At 31.6% G+C, this 24,734-nt stretch overlaps 1 protein-coding gene across 3 annotated transcripts in view; it reads left to right on the top strand.

Moving 5' to 3' along the window:
- LOC118191245 (contactin-5-like) overlaps positions 1-24,734 on the top strand; it is a 554,648-nt gene that overhangs the window by 409,939 nt on the left and 119,975 nt on the right. For 2 of the 3 annotated variants that reach the window (XM_085813860.1, XM_085813862.1), the window contains exon 8: positions 5,574-5,879. The exons of the other annotated variant lie outside the window; for it this stretch is intronic. In XM_085813860.1, coding sequence (XP_085669986.1) covers positions 5,574-5,879 — 306 coding nt within the window. The remainder of the gene's footprint in view (positions 1-5,573; positions 5,880-24,734) is intronic. 3 annotated transcript variants of the gene reach the window in all.

Genomic DNA, 24,734 nt, shown 5'->3' with positions numbered 1-24,734 from the left:
AAATATTCTTCATAATTTATCGAAATATACTTCCTGCAGCTGCTTCTATTAATATGCTGTCATTATCTTCATGAAACATGAAAATTCATTTTGTGATTTAACATATCTTACCTATAAAGAAAAGTTTCTCATTTCAATCATTCTATTTATGAAATTCTTCTTTTTTTAAGACTTCTAAGAATACAAAGAAGCACTGGTAATTTAAAATCACATTGACAGTTAATGACGTAAACAATATTTTGCTTTGTTTAGAAGTTTTGATGGTTCATGATGGATAACGAAATATGAATGTTTGCAAATTATGAATATGTATAACATAATTAGCACATTTTTAAAACACGATACTACTCACATGCTTAGAATTTTCTCAACGAAGTACGAAATATAAGCAGAAACTGTCGTAAGCGAAAACGTATTTAAATATAAAAGTTATATAAATATGCATTCATAATTGATATTCATAAAATTTCTTTCTGCTTAAGATCGTACCTATTTTCCGTTCTATTTTCAAAATGCGTGTCAAAATATTTCATTTTAAGCAGTATTACTTTTCGTATATATTAAAAATATTACTTCTTGTTATAAATAATGGAAATTGTTTAAAATATTCTGATAAATTAATTTTGATTTTAGAAAAAAAAAAAAAAAAAAAAAACTCATTAGTGTACAGAAAACTTTTTAAAAATTAAAATGAGAAGGGAAAAACATTCCTGGCTTAAAAAAACATATGCGGCAGTTTTACGCTAATAGATCAATCATTTTCATTACTATGCATGCTTTAGATAATTACCTAAAACAAAGCAAAAAGTGTCAAGGTTTTAATTTAAGAAAAAATGTTACTTACATTAAAGCATATGACCGATTTTTTTTTAAATTGATTTATGTCATTTAACTTCTACAAGAAATAATTTTATTAAAGTAAAAAAAAATGGTTTTATGATACTTATCATGATCTCATTTCGTATTCTGATACTCATTATAACTAGTTTATTACATATGAGAAAAAGCATACCATGAAGTATGTGACAGGACGCTTGAATATGAAATTAGGTATTATTTTAAATATATATTTATGACTAATTATATAAACATTTAAATTACGACGTTTTAAAAATACGTGCGATTGCTATATGAAACTGTAAATTAAAAACAGTTCTATTATTTATTTTAAAGGTTCAAATAAGTTTCGATGACTGTTATTTATTTCTTAGTATAATAGCGTTATTTTGTGGCTGTAAAAAGCCCTTTGTAATTAACCTAGCAAGAATTAGTAATGCAACGAATTTTTTTAAAAGATAATTTAGATTTATGAGACAATTCAAAACATCTGTGGTTTTTTACAACCTAAGCAAGACGTTTTTTCGACAAAATTATTATTATTTATTTATTTATTTTGTAAGGTACTTGTAAGTTGAATCAAATTTTAAGCAATACGGTAATTTCTATTTGCTGAGATTATGTCCAATTCGATACATTAACTTTTTGTGACCAGCTTTAACAAAGAATTTTGAATTTAGATGCTTATTTTTCTTGTAGAGATATTAGGTTATTTCGAAGCAGCAGATATGAAAAATGTGCAATACCCTTGTCACGACTCGAACCTCGAACTTCTCGAATACGCGCCGAGTGTGCTGACCATTACACCACGACGACATGCTATAAAGGCGGAAGAAATACCTTATATATTTCTCCTTTTAGAGGTTGACTGGGGATTAAGAGACTCAATCGCCAAATATTGGTGGTGGAAAATCATCATCCACCAACCGTTTAGTTCGGGCGCCACTGTAGTGACATTAGGTTACTTTAGTGCTGGAGATGTGAAAAATGAGCAATGCCCTCGACGGGACTTGGACCTCTCTAATACGCGCTGAGTGTGCTGACCATTGCACTACGAAAGCATACTAAGAAGGCGGGAGAAATAACTTATAGCCTTTGTACACTAAAAGCAAATTAACAGATTGATTAAAAAAAGAAAAGAATGTGCTGTGAAATCATTAAATGATTTAAGCTTTTGAAATACATATAAATGAGTCTTAGTGAAAATTTTTTGCTGAATACATTAATAACGTACAGAATTGAGTCAATTTAGTATGGTAACCGAACATAAGAATAATATCTGCTAGAAAAGTAAGTCTGTGATGAACCATGCAGTGATTGGCGTAAGGTCACCCACTGTCAGACGTATGAAGTGACGTATTAAGTATTAGAGACGTCATCAATCTATCAGTATGAAAGCAACTAGTACTGTTGACAAATTGCAGCTAAAATGCAAAATGCAAAAATGCCCCAGCTGTCCGTTTGAATACATCAAATCACCCGAGAGTTAAATTTCGTCTTGAATTTCACTTAACATTTTTCACATTAATTTTTAATTTATTACTACCCCCAAACTCAAACACGAATTTGCTCTGTTTCACTCATCATTCGAGTCTGTTGCCATTCGGGAAAATTAATATGTTTATCGTTCAAATATAATCTGCCTGTTATTTATTGACAGACTAAGCTGTTTAAAAGCAATATGCAGCTAAGAATTTCGTTTTTCATTTTCGCCAATTCCTTGCCAGTGTGGCTTAATTTACATTGGCCAAACTAAGAGAGCCTTAAAATTTCGCGTTAACGAACATGAGGCATATGTTAGAAAAAAGGAAACACAGAAGTCATCTGTTGCCCAACATTGTTACTCCGAAAATCACACTTTCAATTTTTTCTGCTGCCAAAATTATTCAAAGAAACATCTTCCATTGGTGAACTGGATTTTCTAGAGCCATTTCATATTAAAAAAATCTTTTCTAGTTAACGACCCTAATTCCAATCCGTCTTTGCCTTCAGCCTTTAAAGAAATTATGTTTTACCTCTGGTTTCATCAATAGATGGCGCCAGTGGCTCATCTCCTGTCCAGGCCACTGGCGCCATCTTATCTTATCTAATCGTTATATCTTATCTAATAATTATATCTTATCTCGTTCATTTGCACTTTTGCAGCTGAGGCTGATTCGGTAAAACCATCGAAACTAGTCCTATGAAAATTTGAAAATATAACGCTTATTTTTGTTGTTTGACTTCTGAATTAAATGTCATATCTTTATGGTATTTGTGTAATAATTAAAATAACTATAAGAATAATTATATTAAAAATTAAATAATATTTTTTTAATTATTAAAATTGGTTTTTATACTTTCCTGCAGGACAAGAACAATCATTTTCAAATAAAAAAAATGTAACAAAAACATAGTTTAATCTGGTTAGAAATTAACTTTATAGAGACATTGGGATTTTTTTGGAGGCCGTAGAGATGATAAATTAGCAATTGCTTTCGCCGGGAATCGAACCACGGACCTCTGGAATACCGGCCCAGCGTGCAGAACCACTACACCACGCTAGAAAAGCGGAAGAGATACCTTATATACTCCCATTTTTAAAGAGCGACTGGGGTTTCTAGGGGACCCAATCGCCAAATCCTGGGTGCGGAGAATCTTCATCCAACACCCTTTTAGTTCGGGCGCCACTATAGAGACATTAGTTTTCTTTTGGAGGCCGGAGAGATGATAAATTAGCAACTGCCTTCGCCGAGAATCAAACCACGGACCCAGCGTGCAGAACCACTACACCACAAGGACACGCTAGGAAAGCGGGAGAAATACCTTATAACTTTTATAAACTATTTCGATTACTTATGTTCCTTTATAATAATAATACAATTTTTTATAGAATTTTGATACTTACTTATGACTTCTTATTTATTGGTTACTAATTAAAGTAATGTAAAATACGCTGCGGGAATTTATCATTATTTTTACATTATCTTGTTCGATTGCATCTAAACGTAAGTACCTGCTTGTCTGAGCATGCTTTTTTCTTTTTCTTTTTACACTCTTTATCAAGAACACTAAGTTTTTTTTCTATTTTTTATTTATTTATTTATTTATTTATTTATTTTTATGTATGTGACACTTGTAATCAGTTTCTCTATAAGTGAATCTATAGATGCAAGAGTTTTTTTCTTTATAAGGATATGTGATGCTGTTATCAGATGAAAATAAAATACTGCTGATGTTCTGAGATTAGCAATGCCAAAACATTTGCAACTGAAATAATTCTACCCAAATTTAAGAATGCCATAACTGCATTTTAAAAAACATAAATGAATTTCAAGAAATTTGTGAAATGTCTAAATAATAGTCATATATTTATTCAATATAAAGCGAGGCGGATGGCACTGACTTTGGAACTTGGTATTTAACCATAAAAATTTTAATTAAAGCTTTGAAGCTCTCCAAAGCTAAAAACTGATCTATGTTTTTTAATAGTAAACCACTGCAGGAAGCTAAGTATTATTAAGCACTAACTTTGAAATCTGGATGACTGAATCTATTTCTGAGAAAAAAAAAAAAAAAAAAAAAACTTTATTCCCTTTAGTATTTCCTATTTATTACGTTCACACTATTTCCTTATGCATGAAAATTTAAGTGTTGGTGTATTCCTAATTCATTGCGTCCTATCATACGTAAAAATACCAGTTGCAGCAGTTTCCAGAATTAATAGTGAATAAAAATGTTACTGATGATATCAATGAAATACATGTAATTTTAATCGATTTTAATGTAGTGCGTACGTAAAATTAACCCTTCTTGTCTATTTTTCCCTTTTGAAATATTAGACTGTTTAGAATATTTTATAAATGATCTTCATCTCAAAGCTTGTGCGGTTTTCTTTCGTTAGTAACAGTTTTTCCCAGTGCAATACTTCAGCTGGTAAAGAAAGAGCACTTTCTTTAAGAATTTTAAATTGTTGGGAATAATAATATACTTTACTCTTTATTTTTACAGCTGTATGTTAATGATTTAACAGTGATCATTTTGAAATGTCGGAGTTACTTTTATACAAATTCCTCGCACCTAAAATACCATCAGCGAAAGGTAGCCTATTGAAAAACAAGAACTTTTCGTTTTATTTCTCTGTCACACAATGAACTTCTGACTGCATATTTTAAGATGCTACTTAGTGTTACTTCCAGTAATCGTCACTGTCTCTCAGCTTATCCATCAACTTATCCATCAGAATTTGCTTAGGATTGCGTCTAATAATTTATGTATGTGTCTCAAAACCAGATTAAATGTTGCACAAACATGTATAGTTCAGAGTCTTCTCTAGTGTGAAAGATTGAAGAATTTGCAATGAGGTACGAAACCCACGTGGGAAAAAAACTGATAAGAAACTAACTGGCAGTCCATCATGTAATATGAATGAATAAGTCTTATTCAATTTATATCTTTTATTCAAGCATAGTGTTCAAATTATCATAATCAGTTGTATAGTTAATTTAGATAATATAAGAATATAATAATAAATGCATGATGATTATTCCAGTACGAAAGAATTTCGTTTCTAGAAAAATAATATAAATGGTATATATTATTATATAATTATTCGAAAATGGTACATATTAGTGCATTAAGTTTTCTGATAATGAGAGCTTAGAACTGTACCTGTCTTCCTCACTTCTAAAATAAGTCTGGTTTCCTAGTATTATCAATTTATATTAATTTCTGGTTTGAAATTACTTTAATTTTAGGACCCCCTGACCCTTTACAAAACTGCTCCTTACTTAGCCATTCTTCAACCGCTCTTACTATCAACTGCACTCCTGGCATTGAAGATGGCGGTTTAAAGCCGAGGTTTCATCTGGTTGCTGTAAGTCTGCACGATCCGAAAGATCACGCCAACGTCAGCATTGTAAGCGATCAGCCAGTGTTTGCTGTCAGGGGTCTTGATCCTGGTACTACATATGAGTTGATAATGTTCGCATCTAATTCTAAAGGTCGTAGTACTACCACTCAAATAATGGCCACAACACTGTACGCTGCTGAAAGAAGGACAGGTTAGTTAGTTCAATTGGCTATCAGTGAGTCATCTGAAGCATTATAGACAAGAATTAAGAAGTAGGTTACCTTTTTCAAGGACAATATGCTTGTCTTCATTATTTAGCAGTTACACATCTTCATTTATTGTGTTGCAGGTATTAAGAATATCAATTTAATTTAAATTAGGGTTTAAGAACTTAATACAAAATACATTTATGCTCTAAGTATTAGAGATACTGTGCAGGTTGAATCCGATAAGAAAAAAAGAATATCTTAATAAATTCTACAATAGTGTATGAATTACCACATATTTCAGCATTAAGGCTAAAGTTTTAGGTGCCAGGTTTAAATGCTGTATCTTCTACGAAAGTTATAACAAGCGAAAATGTATGCTTTGAAGCTTTTGCACCACAATTAATTCAAGAGAGTAACATTTTAGCATTCACTTTCATCTAGTAAATAAATAAACTCTAGTCATGATTTGTGGATCTGTAACATTTTTGCACGCGTTTTTATTAATAATTGAAGAGAAGATTTAAATCTAAATTTCCAAAACACACAATTGTCATATACAACAAACAGTTTTAAAGGAGTGTTTTCCCCAAGTTTACGTCATTAACATTCGCCTATTTTTCTTAATATTTCAGGCCCTGTCGTAAATTAAATTCAGATATGGAGATGAGAGCACCAAACTAATAAAGTTTTTGAAAACTAGAGAAAATTGTTATACAAATATTTATTAATCTGAATACCAACAAAATAAGGATTACTTTTCTGTTTAAAATATAAAACATACATAGGGTTTTAGAGTAAAAGTAAGGTAATTCCTATTCACAATAAGTTAAATATAGTATAATCAAGAGTGTTAAGTAACAAACCTCCGATGCTTCAGTGCCTCAATTCACAAATTCTGCCTGTAGATTCATAACTGTATTCAATATGAAACACCTCTACTTCTTTTTCATAGAAATAAGTTCACCCGTTTATGACAAGAAGGGATTTTAAATACACATAATATATCGCTTCATTTTAATGAAAGTAACATGTATTGAAAATAGTGAAGATGTTGACTGAGAACAGCATAAGAAAATATTGCTGTGTTTTTACCAAGTAATTCAAGTTGCATGAACGTAGGACCTGACAACTGGAAAGTAGAGCAGAACTTAATTGTAAAACGAGCAATCTGAACATCTTCCAAAATCAAAAGGATGGTGAAAATTTATAAGCACATGGAAATTAAGTTACATACATGGAAATTAAGTTAATGTTAGTCTTTATATGGAAATAAAAAAAAAGCGGAGCAACTACATCCCAAGCTAGTTGCTCCTATTTGAAGTACTGAAATAAAAGAAAAAAGTAGGAAACATATACTACGTTTTCAGGCTCGAGTGAAGAACAGATTTAGAAATTTTAAAAAATGTACAGTTCCTAGATTTAGAAATAATAAAATACTAATTGTTGATGCCTGAGTATAGTTAACGCATTCGATATACGTTTAGGTTTGATCGGATTATTACAGTCATAGAAAAGAATAAATTTACTTACACTGCAATTCTAGGAGAATGCAAAAGCAATGTTCCTTTCATCGTAAAATGCAAAAGGAAAGTGCTATTCATTCCACTTATTAAATTCACATAATTTTAGAATGATAAATATAGAAATAAAACTAAGATTTAAGAAAATTATATGGAATTAGTATGAATATTATACTTTTATGCCGTCTAATAATAAAAATTGCATCAATGCAGTTTAAGTAATGACACTAATAAACATAGAATTTAGTTATGATTGCAATTATTGTTTGAAATCAGCCAAAATTTATCAAAGCGTTGTTGTTGTTTCTGCGATACCTACAAAGATAAATGTTTAACTCTCGAGTCGTAATAAAAGGAATGAAGCTGAGATTTGTTGCGTAACGGCTTTGATGGAAAAATTTTTCTCCATGGAGATAAACCATCAATAATTGTGTCTTTAAAAATCTGAAATTATGATTTTAGTCCCAATAATGGGCAGCCATGATAAAGTATTTTCAGTTCTTTCTGTTGTAAATAATTTTACAAAAATTAAAAAAAACTGCTGGCTCTTCCAGCATATATGCACCTGCATGAATAAGGATTTTTAAAATGGGTACCTGAAAGAAACCCGTTAGGCAGCATTTCGATCAGGGAATATTTTATCCAACAAAAATAATGTTTGAAAACGGATTAACAATGGATCATTCAATGTACTTGCCATAATTTTATCTTTATTTGCTTAAGATTTAAAAGGGGAAGTTAAAAGTTAAAGAATGAGAGACAGATGACTATTAGGAATCGAAGTGTTAGTCGATGTAAATGAAGTTTCTAAAGCTTCTTATGAAAACCTTGGCGATTGAAGAAGCAACCACCAGAAGAAGTAGCACCTTGCGAAATGTTCTGTATTAGATTGGAATGCCTAGAGCAAAAATGAAAGTTCAATGAACAGGTTATATACAACCGTGAAAGCGGTTTATGAAACCATTCATTTAAAAATGATTGTGAGGTACGCATTTAAATGTAATTTATTATAATTTTATGTTCATATGCGGAAGATAATCAAATTCTTTCTTATTTGATTTCTAATTTGATGGATATTAAAGAAGATAAAATTGGATCATAAAGTTCTGTACACATAGCTGTATTTTGGATTAAAATTATATAACCTTTATTTCTGAATATGTAACGAATGAGAACAATGTAGTTGTAGTTACGTAATAATCTTAAAGTTTAACATAGTACTATTATGTGAATCAAGGATAGTAGGCATGAAAAAGACAACTCCATTTTTAAGCTTAATTATATTTTGCATATGAAACTGTCATATAGAAATCCTCTCAGACAATGAATATCCAGCATCCATGTGTTTTTATCATTATACTTTTGTCCCTTCTAAATTATGAACTAAAGATTCTAGAATAATGAGGACGAAAATTCTACTAGAATAATGAAGACAAAAATTCTAACTCTTATCTTTTTCCGATATTTGTATGTACAATTCTTCTCGTTACTTAAAATATTTTAAGTCATCACCAGTGGTGGACCAATTAAAGACTTCTAAATACCAGCAGTTCGTTCCGATTTCGAACCCAGGCAAAGGGTTTGGCTGCATGGCTGGGTTTCGTGGTTTTCGTAGCTCATCAAGAAGGCATTCCTTTCCACTGGCAAATAACCCTTGTGGCTTTACCGTACTCAAATAATCTATTAACAAAATTTTAATTTTATAACCCTTTGAAGAACAAAACGCCCGAGGCAATCTTTCATTTAAACGATCACAACCGCGCGATACGGCCGAAATTGTGATGTTGTTTTCTTCTGTTCCTCTAAGGTCTGCAGTAGCAGCTGCAGTTTCCCTAAATGCTTTGTTTCGGTTTATTCCAGACAGCTTGTCCTAAAAGGTGGTAGAAACTTCTTTTTTTTGGAAGTAGAAAAGATGACACTTCAAGTGTTCACTCCTCTTTCTGCATTTGTGAGGAAACGGACATTTACATTGTATTATACATAATAGATTATAATTTAAAAAAAAAAATTCAGGATTCACGATTTTTTTTTTTGTTTTTTTTTGTTTTTTTTAAAGATTTTTGAATAGATGTTAAAATTTTCCTTTATTACTAAAATTTCCATCATACAGGTATACTACTATCATCATATTGTCCTTGAAAAAGGTTTCTTTGGAAGATATAAATATATTTTCAAACGTTTGACGTAGGTATTTAGAATGAGAAAGAAATAGCAAAGAGAAATATATCCACTGATTTGCTTAATGTAATATATGTCGGCTTAATTTGATAGTACATATATATTAAGTGAAATACTCCCTCATTATGGGACACGATTAGGTGAAATGAAAGGAGAGCAATATTACAACAATTCAATTACGAAACAACTGACAAAAAATGAAGATATCCAGACTATCACCTCAGCTAATTTTAGGGAGGAAATCTAAAGTTTTTTAGGTCACGAACCTTGCAAAAATAAATTCTTCGACAATTTTCTACAACTGCACTTACCTACTTGCTTAATTTATAATACAATTAGAACGAAAAAAATATATTATCCACAGTTCTATTCAAATAAAATTTGCATCCATTGAAATAAAAATAATTTTTATAGCAGATTGCTCAGCAATGAATCTGTTATTTAAGTAAATTGGTCACTTGAGCAATATTCTGCTTCATGCAAACGGGCGGACAGTATGGTTGGTTATCGTGTTTTGCCCCATGTGTAACGTGAATACGTGTCAGTTTCTATTAGAAAATTCTCTACGAATGCATCCTTCCTCTTTGACAGATAGCCCTCCTCTGTTTTGCCTAATAAAATAATTATAACCTTTCCTGTAAACATAGTTCTCGTTATATTTGAAATTCTAGCATTACTACTTACGAAAGTGTTGTAACGTTAAAAATATTGATTTTAGATTGAAGAATATTTATTGCAAATAAAATAAAAGATCACTGTTCAAAATAACTTTTCTTGTTGGTACCTCAATAAATAAATTTAACAAATTTTAAAAATTAATTTAATTCCATTGAAGTGGTAGTTCATGAATTTATGTAGGCCACACAATATGAGCAACGTATTTTTTGCATTGACAGTAATTTTTCAACTGTGACATTTGAAAATTAAATCCTTCAAATTGTTAAACAATTGAAAATTTTAATCTAAAATTTAAAATTCATTGCTTTTATAAAGTCAAACCTTCATAACTAAGGCCATTTGGTTTATATTTTAAAACTTACTTAAGTGGCTCAAATATATGCGTATAGGTAGATAATTACAAATAAGCATCATAGTAGTTTTATGCTGTCGTAATCGTCTCTTAATAAAATAATCATAAAACAGTGCCAAAAATTAAAAAATAACTTAATTAAAATTTAAAAAATTTCCAAATAGTTACGAAACTTTTATGCAATATAGATGAAATAGGAGAATTGTATTACGATAATTACTACGTTATAAGTTAGTTAAGTTAATATGTACCGGACACATAGTTTCACTTTTATCCATTACAGTTGGGAGTCTGTAGATTATCATTATAACGCAGTGACTTGAAGGTAATTTATATAATCGCATTGAACCGATAATAATGATTTAGCGAAATGACTTGGTAAATTAGCTTTAAAGATGCAGTGCTAATACCAGTTGCAATTCGAGTCATTAGAACCTAATATAAACACTAAGAGATTTCTGAAATTAATTTTGATTATAAACAGAAATATTTTTTTAACAGCGTTGCATATTTTACTTCTCTATTTGTAGCTAGCGTATATTATCGGCAAGAGAAGAAAATCTTAGCGTAGGTTTGAAAACTGAATTTGCAATTCGGTTTAATTAAATTAACAAATCTGTGGATATATTATTGAGTTTTAGTTTGAAAAAATTTTGCAATATACTTTTTCTTTTAAATATTGTTTATGTATTTGTTTTTAAAAATAATTTATTTTAGTTTTGATAATTTATGAAAATATTTTAACCAAAAATTATCTGATTAATTTATATTTTTGTATTATATTTATTTTTATATTTTATTTAATTATTCATATTTTTCTTCAGTGCAAAATTTTTAATTTAGCGTTATATCGAGAAAAAACTAAGATACTAGATAATAATTCACAGTCTTTTACTATTGTTATCCTTTTAATTTGGATCGACTACGGTAAAAAATCATTCTTGAAATGCTAGAAACATTCCGCGCAGATATTGGTTTGTTAATTATAACAGAATCCACAGTTTCCAACAAATTATGAATTTCTAAATTTTGTAAAGTTTTTCTTTTATATCACTTCTAATAAGGTGATCCAAGCTAAAAAAATTCTCATATCATACAATGTGTTTATAGGAAATTGAAAAATTACAAGTGGTAATAGTAAGGAAAGAAAAAATATTTTCCACACACATACGCGCGCACGTGCACACGCAGTTTAAAAATTAGGCCTCATCATGTTTTTAAAAGATGTATGACAACAAAACATAAACATTAAGAAAAGTCAGTTTAATATTTTTCAGCTGTAAAATTAACCAGCTTAACAGCAAATCTGTCTAAATTTCTCCCAAAGTTTTATGAAACTGATAAATCAAAATATGTATAAAACATTTTATACATTTAACTTTCAAATAAACATTCCTTAATATTTGGAACTAATGAAAATACAAAATAAATAGAAATTGGATTGCAATTTTCATTTTTCTATACTATAGCATTTTGATTACAAAACTTTGTATTGTATTTTAACAAGGCTTTACAAACAGTACTTCAAACATTATTATTAAACTGCTTCTTTAAATAAAATTTTTGATTAAAATATCTTTTTTTTAAATTTCTACTGCATTTTAAAATATTGATATTTTTGCTCAGAAAGGTTAGTCTGTGTTCCTTGAGATACAACATACAAACCTCTGCATGGAATATTGGATGTTCGGTTATCACATTTAATAAAAACATTATATGCTGTCATGCTTATTGAAAATATTAAAAATATCTATATAGTACGTGGCTTAAACACTTTGTTGATAGCTTTAAGTATTACTGTTAATTCCATGCACGTTTTTGTCACAATTAAAATAATAAACACATGCAACAAAAATATGAAGCCTCCATCTTAATATAAAAAATAAACATTTATGTCAACAAAACATGCACATTAAGAAAAATCATTTAGCTTTCAATTGTAAAAATTACCAGTTCAACAGCAAACCTGTCCATATTTCATTCCACTTCACTTAATTTCACTCGCGCTTTTCAGCAGAAAGAAATAAAATAGTTTGACATTTCTGTAAGCTATGGCACTTCCACATGACAGCCAATTATAAGATTTTTCGTATTTATTAGAAAGTTTGGTAATAAAATGTCAGCCAATACAAAAAATTTGATATTTTTATTTATTTATTTACTGTCTAAAATTAACTTAAGTTTAGCTGCTATGCACCTCACCTGAAAACGGCTAAAAAGAGATTTGAACCGTGTACTGGCATACATGATGTATACAACACAGAATTTGTTCTTAAGAGTTCTTATATATGTCCCATGTAGTGACAAATTTATGAAGTCCACGTATAATTTTGAAAGCTAGGTTTCGAAACATTGACTGACGGCGATCTTCCCCTCAGTATATAAATGAACCAAATGATGATTCAAGGTTTGTTAATCCGCCTGTATCCTGGGAAACCACTGCATGCACGCTTTGTGATAGACCATATGTTTCACAATCTTCTGTGCAACGATTGCTGAGGTGTCTGTTCTCATAAATAGCCCCATTTACCTTTCTATGATTGCTTTTTGTGGCAGCAAGAGGTATTGACCGGGGCATGAATAATCACTTGTTTGTACGCGTCCTTGCCTAAACATTGTTTCCAGTCTACCCACTGCTGTTGCAAGATAAAGGCTTTCCCATGCTCATCCTTTATCCGACGAAACACTACTGATGGTTGATATTATTCGATATTGAGGAGGTGAATAGCAAAGCGTTAATCTCGTTCGGAAGGTTATGTATCTGAAAATCCATGTTTTGATGATTATTCCTGCAAAGACAAAAATAATTGCCACATGAATTATGCTGTATACAGACAAGGATATATCATCAGCTTTTTTTTTCATTAGACTATACTGAAGTTGGAGAGAACGAAGGGGTTTCCTCTGATTAAGTCTACTTGAAAAAAATTATGGCTACCAAACTCTCAATTATTTGGCTGATAAACTAAAAGACAGCCAAATAAGTTCATATATTACTACAAAAAATAAGCATAGCAGCTTGTTTCAACACAGCGAATAATGCTATTTCTTCCACCTTCTTAGCATGTCTTCGTGATGTCATGGTCAGAACACTCGCCGCATAATCGAGAGTCCGAGGTTCGAGTCCTGGCGAGGGCATTACTCATTTCTCATGTCTGCTGCTTCGAAATAATCTAAAGTCTCTGCAAATTAAACAAAAGTATTGTAGACACCATTGATAACCCAATTTTGAACTTTACAGAAAACAAGAGAACAAAGTGCACAAAGTGTCTAAATCTAATGTATAAAACCTATATACATTAAATGAGATAAAATTTTTAGGCAAATTTAGCGATGAATAAAGATTGGAATTTTAAAAGCAATTTCATATTTCGGCCAACTACAGGCCTAACCTAATGTTAAAATGTTAATCTCTTTTCCTCGTATAGATAAATATACAAAATAAAAAATACGTAAATAAAATTTATAATTTAAATTAGCAGTAGCCCCTTAATGATTAGTTTTAATTTGGATATTTCCCTCCTCACTTGGATAAATAGAAATATTTTTTTCTGACTGATCTCTATCATATGACGTTTACATAACATTGGTGACTGTAATTACAACTCAAACAGACAATAAAAATTTTTACAACATTATTAATTATGAAAGCAAATGCGATAACTAACTAAATCTAAAACTAAGTCAAAAATATGTAACTATGATTATTCACTAAATTAGCAATAACCCCTTAATTCCTCTTTTAAATTTAAGTATATTCCCGCCCTCTCAGTCTAAAAATAGTAATAGCCTTTTTCGATTTAAAATGTTTAATAATCGCTTTTAAGCGTAATCACCAGCTTTCAACGAGTGGTAGAATGGTTGAACACTGGCAGTTCAACCTGGATTCCAGGCGAACGGCCTAACTTCATGCACATTTTTCTTGTATCCCCAGGTCTAATGTGGATCTAAGTAAAATTCCCCTTCACGAAGGAATCCTTTCCTCTAGGCAGATAGCCATCGCGTGCTCTGCCGTAATCAAATAACAACCAAGCCATTCCCTGTTCAGTGGTGTTAATATGGATAATATACAAAAATATATTCAAAAGCATATCCTGCATATTTAAATATGCTTTCAAATACAGCGCAAGCGTTTGGAAGCCTTAAGTGTCTCGCTGAACCATATTTACCTGTTTGATCTTTAAAAAGAAAATATTCTCTATGAAAATGTATACATAATACTGATAGGGGGCCATTAGAAATACACAAAAGGTGTTGTAGACCTGCATTATGTATATCCAAATTTCTGAAATCTGAAAACAAATCCGAATACAAAAGGAATGAAGCTGATTGGTTTACCTTCTACACTGACTACCAATAAGTATTTGGACACCTGTGATAGAAAAGAAAAATTAACTTTATTCAAAATCAATAGTTGGTAGAGCCTCCACGAGAGGTAATTACAGCGTGGACCCTTCGGGGCATACTTTCCACATGTCTTTGTATGACAGCTAGTGGTATTTTCTTCCACTCGGCTTGAAGAAGACATAGAAGTTCCTTCACCGATTTTGCACGGGTAGTGCACCCCTGAATTCGGCGATGCAACTCGTCCCAGAGGTTCTAGATAGGGTTCAGGTCTGGACTCTAGGCAGGCCAGTCCATTCTATGAACTCCATTGGCACCATACCAAGCCTTGGTTAACGTCGAAACATGACAACTGGCATTGTCGTCCTGAAAGTAACAGGGGTCCAACCCGTAAAACTGCCACAACGTAGGAAGCACATTGTCATCCAAAATAGTGTAGTAGGCATCGGAGTTGAGCTTACCGTGAATGGGGACCAATTCCATACCAGGAGAAACACCCCCAGACCATAATTCCACCTCCGCCGAACTTGACTGTTGGAACAATGCATTCTGGCAGGAGACGTTCTCCAGGTAGACGCCAGACCCAGACCCTGGCATCCGAACGGTAAAGGGTGAACTTTGATTCGTCACTCCAAAGAACCCGTTTCCACTGATCTACGGTCCAATTGCGATGTGCTGTGCACCACATTAACCGAGCAGCGCGGTTGGACTTTGTGATCAAAGGCTTATGGGCAGCAGCACGACCATGAAAACCAAGCAGATGTGCTTCTTTACGGATGGTATTCATTGAAACAATACTCCTGGATGCCCGTTGAAACTACTGGCGGATGAGGGCCATCGTTTGGGTGCGGTTCTTCCGAATTTCTCTGGACAGCACTCGTCGGTCTCTATCCCCCAGTTTCGTTGGTCTGCCGACTGTTCACCTTTCACTTCTTAATCACATAGGCCACTGTCGATTTTGGGTACTTCAGATCGCTAGTATGTCTCTTAAGGATCGGCCACATTTGTGATACCCGATAATTATACCTTTCTCGAAATCAGAGAGCTCCGAACTGCGAGGCATCTTGCATGCGACTAAAGTCGATGCTATTTCCTACACGATATATACCGGCGGAGTCCGTAACGTACCTTAGAACCGCAGATATCGTCATTTGCAGAGGTGGCCAAATACTTATTGGTAGTCAGTATATGTCTCGCCATATTAGGGATTTCAAATCTTTAGTGATGATGGCCATTAAAAATAACTGGTGCTGACAAACTGAAAGCAGGGTTATTGTGAGAACAAATTCTGAATTTCTTGAGGTGAACCTGGGACACGTGTAACAAAAATTAATGTACCAGAAGTAAGAACTCGTTGTAGTTAAAAAGAACCCCCAGAACGTTTAATTTTAGGAAATGATCTTGTATTGTTGCCACATGAGAAATTTATTTGTAAATATGCAAAGGTATATAGAGCTAGCTGAGAGTAAGCGTTACTAGTATCTCTGAACATTGTTGACTACAAACAAATTATTGCTTTCAGAATTTAGTTAGAAAAGTAATATAATTAATTGCTTAGTCCATGATAGTGATTTAACAGAGAATATAATTTAAAAGATTTTAAAAATGCTTTTCTTTCCTTCATTTTACTTAGTATTTCTCTTTTTTTTTCCTTTAATAGTCTTTTCCTACAGTGGATTTTTTTAAGTTGTCAGAATATCTGATTAGCTTTTAACTTTGGTGATTGACTTCAATATTTATTTCAATATCAGTTTCGATATTTATTTAAATATATATAATTTAAACAATATGTATATCTTTGCCTAATATAAAATGTGTTCGTTTTATTGATAATGAAACATCGACGTGGTTAATAAGGTAATCAACAATAGTATAAACGTGCCGCCCAGCCGGTATAGTGGTTAGTGACCCTGACTTGCCGTAGCGATGGGACCGCCTTCGAATCCCGTAGAAGGCATGGTTGTAACTTCGTAGAAGGCAATGATGGTCACCTATTAGGTGCTTCCATACTGAAATGGCCAACCTTTCCAGCCCTTGTAGTGGCACAAGGCTAATGGCTATTAAATTAAGCGTCCGACCATTAAAAAAACAATAGTGTAAATGTTCTGTCTCAAAACTCTGTCATAACACAAGAAAATTACATTTTATATCGAATGACCGTTACATCAAAATTTTTTTTGATATACTTTCATAAACCATAGGTCTTTGATCCTGGTCATTGTAATGGAACGGCTTTTATAACGAATGGTGGCTATAACAACAGAGACAGCACTAACATTTACAGTACGCTTGCCTTAGGATCGATATATACATAGATGATCATCTTCCAAACCAAAGCAAAAATAAAGATGATGGACAACAATCAACCGCTTCATATAAACAATGCCTGTTTTCTTGGAAAATGTAAAGTTTCAATAAAATGTTTTAAAAAATTAGTGATTTATAATTGCAAAATATTTTAATAGCTTTTGAAGCTTTCCATACCTTTTATAACCTAGAAGAATCTTATCTAAGACTTTCTCATAAATGGTGGAGCTTTTCTTTATGTTCTTCAAAAATATTGTATTTTAAGATGATTTTAATTTCATATACATTTGCATTAGAGATGCGATTTGCACTAGATCACCTAGTGCATTAATACGATTATCCAACGAACGGGACTAGATCATTTAAGTCATTTTCCTAATTCTCTGTTGTCACCCCCCTTTATATTTTACATGTTTCCTCTTAATCTCGTGTTTTGCATGGCACGTTTATTTTCTATGTAGATTTTATTCATTTCTCATTAATACATACTCTGATGAGATGAGGAATTATTGCATTCCCCAGCACGTTTTTTTCTGTCGTAATGGTTGCACATCTAGCCAGCATAGAAACATCCCTCATTTGAATCTTGGAGAGATTATAGCTGATTCTTTTATGTATCTTGATCCGAAAAATCTCATGTCCCTATAAACGAATTCATAAAGCAAATTTAGATGAAATGATGAAATAAGTTCAGGCCAAAACTCAACTTCCAATTTTCTCCCACATCATTTAGGAAAAACGTTAAACTTTGCAACTTGAATAGCAAGATGTTAGTTTATGTCGTCCCTTGACTCGGAGCTTTGTAAATATCTACTGATATTGCTGAATAATTAATATTTCAAGCAAAAATCATCATTATTGAAATAATCTGCTCTCAAAACCGTTTTCATCTCCTTCTTAACTATTTTTTCTCCAGAGTATTATAAATGATGAGGAGTACTGGGAGCCCAGTGTTTTTTCAATAAAGGCCCAAGCTTTTTGTTTACGCATCTCATGCCTCCTAAATTTCACACACAATTTAATCGTTCCTGTGCTGATTTTTTCATGCAGACATCTTCCTCATTCACTGCGATAAAACATGCTAAGGACATCCATTCGCTGCAAAATAGTGTCTTGACTACCCACAGTTCAGATACTTTCGAAGTATAATCCTAGGACGGTGTTGCCTCACCCAGTATGAGGTAGCTTCTTGTAATACCAGGAAAGAGTACTTATCTATTATTTTCCCAATAACATTTAAAAATTTCCTAGTTTATATGGAGTTTATCCCATAGATATCACATCAGATTTACTAGGATGCCAGGAAATTAATAAGTATTAAATTTAAATAAAATGTTAACATAATGGTACGATTGTCAAGCATTTAAATGTAAAATCCGTTTCAGAGTTTTTAATTTGTTTTAAAAATATTTACGTTAAAATGTTCTTCACTGAATAGTGCACTTATTGAGTTAATATGTCTTTCATTTTTATTTCTTTGTTTATAGAAGGAACTGTAAATGTTTTCGAAAATTGTAGCATTGAAGAAAAAAATTACAACCTATTAATAATAGCTAAGTACATTCGATTTAATTTTTTTTGGCTTCAAATAAATTATTTAGCCTTTTTATTTGTGAGGAATAATGTAAAATGTATACTATCTGAATTATGTAAACATCTTCTTTGAGATAACCTTCAAACAAACTGTCTCATACGTGAAACTATCAAACAACGGCTTCGGCAAATGTTTAGGAAACATTCATCTCAGGGTTCTGATTAACCTGAGAGCATATTAAAAATAAACGCAGGAAACAGAAATAACCCATACTGTAAATAAAAGATAAACAGTCTTAAAAATTTACCTACATTTCCGAGCAATTTAAATCGAAAAAATAATTTATTTTCATATATAAAATAAATCAGGAAAACGAAACGAAGAGACATAAATACTAGAGAAAATAAACAAAAATACTGAATAACGAAAGACTAAACATAATTAGAAGTGAATAAATTATGTCGGATATCCTGATAAAAGTTAATCTAAAACAAGGAATAACCGACTATACACTTCTTTTATGTGCTTTTCTATGAGAAACAGAAGAATAATGAATATAGTATACTTGTTTTATTGTATTTATTTATGTTTGTTTATTATAGCTGCCTTTATTATACTTGTTTATTTTACTGGTTTTATTATACTTGTTTTACTTTATTTATTTTATTCTTTAAAAGGGAATTATTTAGTCAGATTAACTCCTTTTTAAAGAAGGATTTAGTACTTTTATTTATTTCAGATGACGTTAAATCAAATTTCATACTGTTGCGTGAGTACGGGTTCGTTACGAAATGAATGCATAAGTCCGATGAGAAATGAACAAAATTTATTATTATCACAACAAAAATGCTTAAATCTCCTCAGATATTCGTGCAATATTACAATACCTCACAGCAGTTATCATTTAACTACTCAAACGTTCAAGAGAACTTAATTCAAAACAGCTAACGAAAGCTAATCCGCGAATTCGCTACAGTCAACAAGAGCCGTTTTCTAAACAAACTCTTAAAACAACAAAAAACTAACTAAAAAATCATCTGAATTGAGAGGTTTTCCTCCTTTTATAAGATTTTAAATCGCGCGCGAGAATTTTCTGTAATTTTCTCGAAATCAAAAAGAGATATTTATTTATTAAGTATTAAATGCACGCGCTCTTGTATTTAATTTTCCGGCTTAGCTGTCCTTTAATATTCAGCACGCGCTACATTGCGCGGGGAATAAAACAATTTTATTTATATTTCTAATAACATTAACTATTCAAATACCAAATCCGTAACAACACGTTTGCGGATAAAAACAACTGTATGGAATATTAAACAAAATATATTAAATATTAAAAATCATTTAATATTCCATATATTTTTCTTTTATTTTTTTATTTCCCGTGGAAAGTTTTCTTTTACGCAGATGGTAGTTTTTGTATCGTTTCATAATACACTAACTTATTTTTTTCTAAATAGGGTATTATGCTACTAAATACACTTTATCTGTCACTTATAAAAATATTAGATGTATCACCTTTTTTCCCATCTCTAAGTGTATCCACTATTTTCAAAGTAATATTTCTTTAAATCTCTTTGAATTAATCTTTTCCGAAAAAGGAAAAAGGAATAGCTGACTTTTTGGTATTTCTCCGTTTAGTTTAAGGAATCTTGCTATTTGATTTACAAGAATTGCTCTTAATTAACAACCCAGTCAATCGGTTTGAATAACATGCATTTAACAGGAGCTTACAACCAGACTTAGCGCTAGTATTAGTTTTCAATATTTCAGTTTTATACAGAATAGGCATCTTTGCATTTTATCTCAAACATTTCTGGCCGGCCAGCGGCCAAGCAACAACGTTGCTGAGCACTGTAGTTCAATCCAAGGTTCAAATCCGGCGAACGGGCTGCCTGCATAGTGGGAGTCATGGTTTCTTCCATGTGTAAAGTGTATAAGAGCCATTTTCCCTTAGAAAATCCTCCACAAAGGGATCCTTTTCCTTAGACAGAGAGCCTTCGAGTGCTTTGCCATAATTAAATAAACCAACCCAAATCTCTAACATTTTTCAAAGATACTCTTTTTTTGGTAATAATTAATAGACTAACATATTATATCAGCAGGTCAGTTACTCGTATATTTCTGAAATTATATTGATTAGCAACATATTACCTCTGACAAAAATTCATATCTTTATTTCGTTTGATACATAACTATCTCCGATTATAATTGTACTTTCATTAAAATGCTAAACTGGTTCTTCATTTTCTTAGCTTTAAATTCACGCTTTGAATAATGTAAGCTAATCAGGGGGTGGAATTTTAACAATTCTGATGAGATTCAAGTATATAGATCCGATTTTAATAAGCTATTGAAAATAATAGCATCATTGTTTTATCATGTAAAATAATATTATTAAACAATTAAAGAGCATAAAAATTAGTATGTTAATTAAAAACAAAGACTTTGAAACTTGGGAAACAAATTATAATTGGACCTACACGTTAGAAATTATCATACTACTGCTTAGTATCATCTTGTAATTACTTATGGCATATAACTTGTACATTATTCTCCACCTTAAACCAAACGCTTTAATGTCAGATTTATATGGTTATCAGACATCTGCCTAATAAAACTTGCATACAAGCATTCCTCTGATGTTTCTATTCTATGAAATTCATGCCTTATCGCTCTGCAGGATTGCGGAATTACACCCTTCACAGAATTTAGTGAAGACTTGTAGAAACCGTTAAGCAAATTAGGTTCCACGGGCAATTTAGACAATAATTAATGTGCTGACATGTTGACTGAATTCGAAATTCAAGCTTTCATTCTGATGATTAGATTGTTTTATTAATTTTGTAGGAATAATGCATTCACTTCCATTATAGACTTTCGGAATAATTATCATTGAAATGTTAAGGATTTTAATTAGGTGGCAGTGTCACCTGATAATTTACTGGTAGACTCTGAGCAGCTATATCATACTATTCAGAGAGGTTGTTTAAATTTATTAAACCCGTAAACAGTCTAGATGTCCAGATGATTCTTAATGGCAATGATCGTGAATGCAACATACGTTATATGCTCAAAAGGAAGCAGATTCCAAACAATGTCTTATTTATGATCGTTGATGATGCAGTTAAATTAAAAAATAATCCATTTCAATGTTGTATCGTCATGTTTATAATTGTCGTAGGGTTATATAGATGCTGGAACGTGAAAAATGTGTAACGCCCTTTCCAAGATTGAAACTCCGCGCTATGCGTGGAGTGGGCTGCCAGTTACACTACAAAGCCATGCGGAAGAGAGGGAGAAAATGCCTTTTATACTCCCATTTTAAAGGGCAGTTGGGGATGAAGGCACCAAATAGCCAAATCTGGTGTTGTCTTGTTGACCACCTTCTTTATTTGGGCACCACATGTAGAGTTATTTGAAATTTTTTGATGTTAGGAAACTGAAGAACTGAGATATAAATCCGGACTTCACGAATACGCGCCGAGCATGTTTGCAATAAGCTGTATAGTGGTAGGTACACAAAAATATTAATATAAATTTCCCCTTCCGAATGATGGGCTCTATCTTTTATAGGCGTTGGCTACAACTAAGGCCTTTGGTCACTTTGTTATGGCGCTACCTAATAGCTGGGCCACTGCGTCCTCCTGTAAAAGGGCGAACAAATTACGTCCATGCTTTCTGCGGGTTTCGAACCCCGCAGAAGGGTACGGAAGTCAGAGTCATTAATTACTTTCCTATCTGGGCAGCATTGTTTATATATATATATATATATACATATATATAAATTTTAACAAACAGGTATATACGTAAAAAAGCAAATTTAAAGTTAAAATAATAATTAAAAAATGGGCAGACATATAAAGATTTAATTTTCGAACTAATCTACAATATCATTTAAATTCAGATAGCATAAGTAAATCAAGTGCAAAACCAAACCAAGAAAATAAATTCACCAGTTTAGCAAATTAAAATTAATCTAATTTTTTTTTTTTTTTAAATGCATAAGTGAATGATTGTTGAACAGGCAGGAGACAGACTTATCAAGGGGAAGTTGCCTCCAAACCTAACTCTTCAATCATTCAATTCGTGTTTCGTCATTCATGCACGCAAGGGTAAAAGTCAAAACCAAAAGTAAATACATAGTGAAGAATGTCCAAAAAGAAATACCAATAAAGTGGAACCTTGAGAAATTAGCAATTAAAAATTAAAGGTCTAAAAGGAAAATACCAATAATGAAGTATTTTGAGAAATAAGCAATGTAAAGTCTAGTATTACATTAAATTTTCCAGAAAAATTAATTTAAAAAACAATGCATTTTAGAAACCCTTATCTACAGAAATCTCCCCGACACGAATATGCATATCAATAAAAAGGAAACTAAAAAGGAACTAGACATAATTTATATAAACCAATAAGAAACTAAAAGGAACTAATTCATAATTTATAAAAAACAAATATATTCTTAAAAATATAATTACATATCTAAAAATACTTAAATACTACGTAAAAAATACTTAAAAGCAAGTAAATAGTAAGTTTTAATTCTAACTTACCTACCATATTAGCGTTGGGGTCTGCAAAAGTATTTCCTAAGTGATGTAAGTGTGTTATGCAAATTATATAGATGGCGCTAATGTAAGTAAAGTTGAGTGCAAAGCTGCTATCTTTGTTTTATTAAAAATTTTGTAAACTTTAATATTAAAATATTTAAATAATATAAATCTAGAAAAAAATCAAAGAATATCCTAAAAGTATGTAATTCAAGTTTTAATTTTAACTGACCAACTATTTATGGTAGGGAGTTTAGTACCTGAGCCATTCAAGAGATGTAAGTTTGCTCTGCAAATATCATAAAAAGAGTACTCTAATTGAAGTAGAGTAGAGTTAAGTGGTTATTGTGAATTAATAAATGTAAACTTTGTTTGTAATGTTAAATGTGTGTTCTGTTGCAAAAATTCAATATATATATATATATATATAACAAATACAATATTATTGTCTCATTTAAAGCAAATTAAAATTTTAAATTACGTAAATTCAATTGCAAACAAAATAAAATTTTTAATTATTGCTGCGAACTAATTTGTAATACCTTTCAACTTCTCAATTTATCGAGAGATTACTTTCAATCTGTAAACACTACGCGTGATTATTTTTTTGAAGCACTTGCAAAACACCACAGCAGAAGAGTGATCTGTTATTTTTAAACACTGAAAAAACAAACTTGATGATTCACTTCTTTCACATTATCTTGGATTTATCACAAAACGATGATTTGAAGAGCTGAACTAAATTTTCCATTGAGGTTTCAGGCTGCAGGAAACAATCCTAATGTCTTAATTGTCATAATAAAAGCAAAGGAAAAGACGGAACACTGTAGATGCGTGATTAGACCCATATTGAAGAAGATTTTGATTGCGTAGTATACTAGTAATGCTAACTTGGTAATATCTAAAAAACGTGGCAGTCGAGGCAGTTTTAATTCCATTTTTATTTGCAACTGATATGTGTGGCCACAATCACTTGGCACTCTAGTCGTGCCTTTCCCCAGAAGATTTACATTTTTTATATTGTTGAGATAGAAAGCAAGCCAGCGAAATTACTTCTTAGCAGAGTAAAGAGCAAAGCTGAAGTGCGTAGTTATGAAGGATGGAAGCACGGCGAAGAGAATAGTTTTGGTGTAGAACGGCAGTTTCAGTTCCCAATTATTACGTCATCAGATCTGCGCGGGCCATAGAGTGATCTAGAAATGACGCAATGCAGAGAAGTTATATTTTTTTACGATTTATACGATTTTAGAATAGAGAGGAAGAATTAATGTTTATAGTTATATTGTAATTCTGATTTATATAATTTTATCTTACCGGGCACGTAACTGCTTACGATGTTATTCACAACACATATTTAATAACAGTTAATGTACTTTCAAGATATATATACA

Source organism: Stegodyphus dumicola, chromosome 3, assembly GCF_044657685.1.
Source record: "Stegodyphus dumicola isolate Sdum_Otavi_A_Nest chromosome 3, ASM4465768v1".
NCBI classification, from domain to species: domain Eukaryota; kingdom Metazoa; phylum Arthropoda; class Arachnida; order Araneae; family Eresidae; genus Stegodyphus; species Stegodyphus dumicola.
Note: the sequence above shows the minus strand (reverse complement) of the source record. Positions and strands in the feature narration are given on the sequence as shown.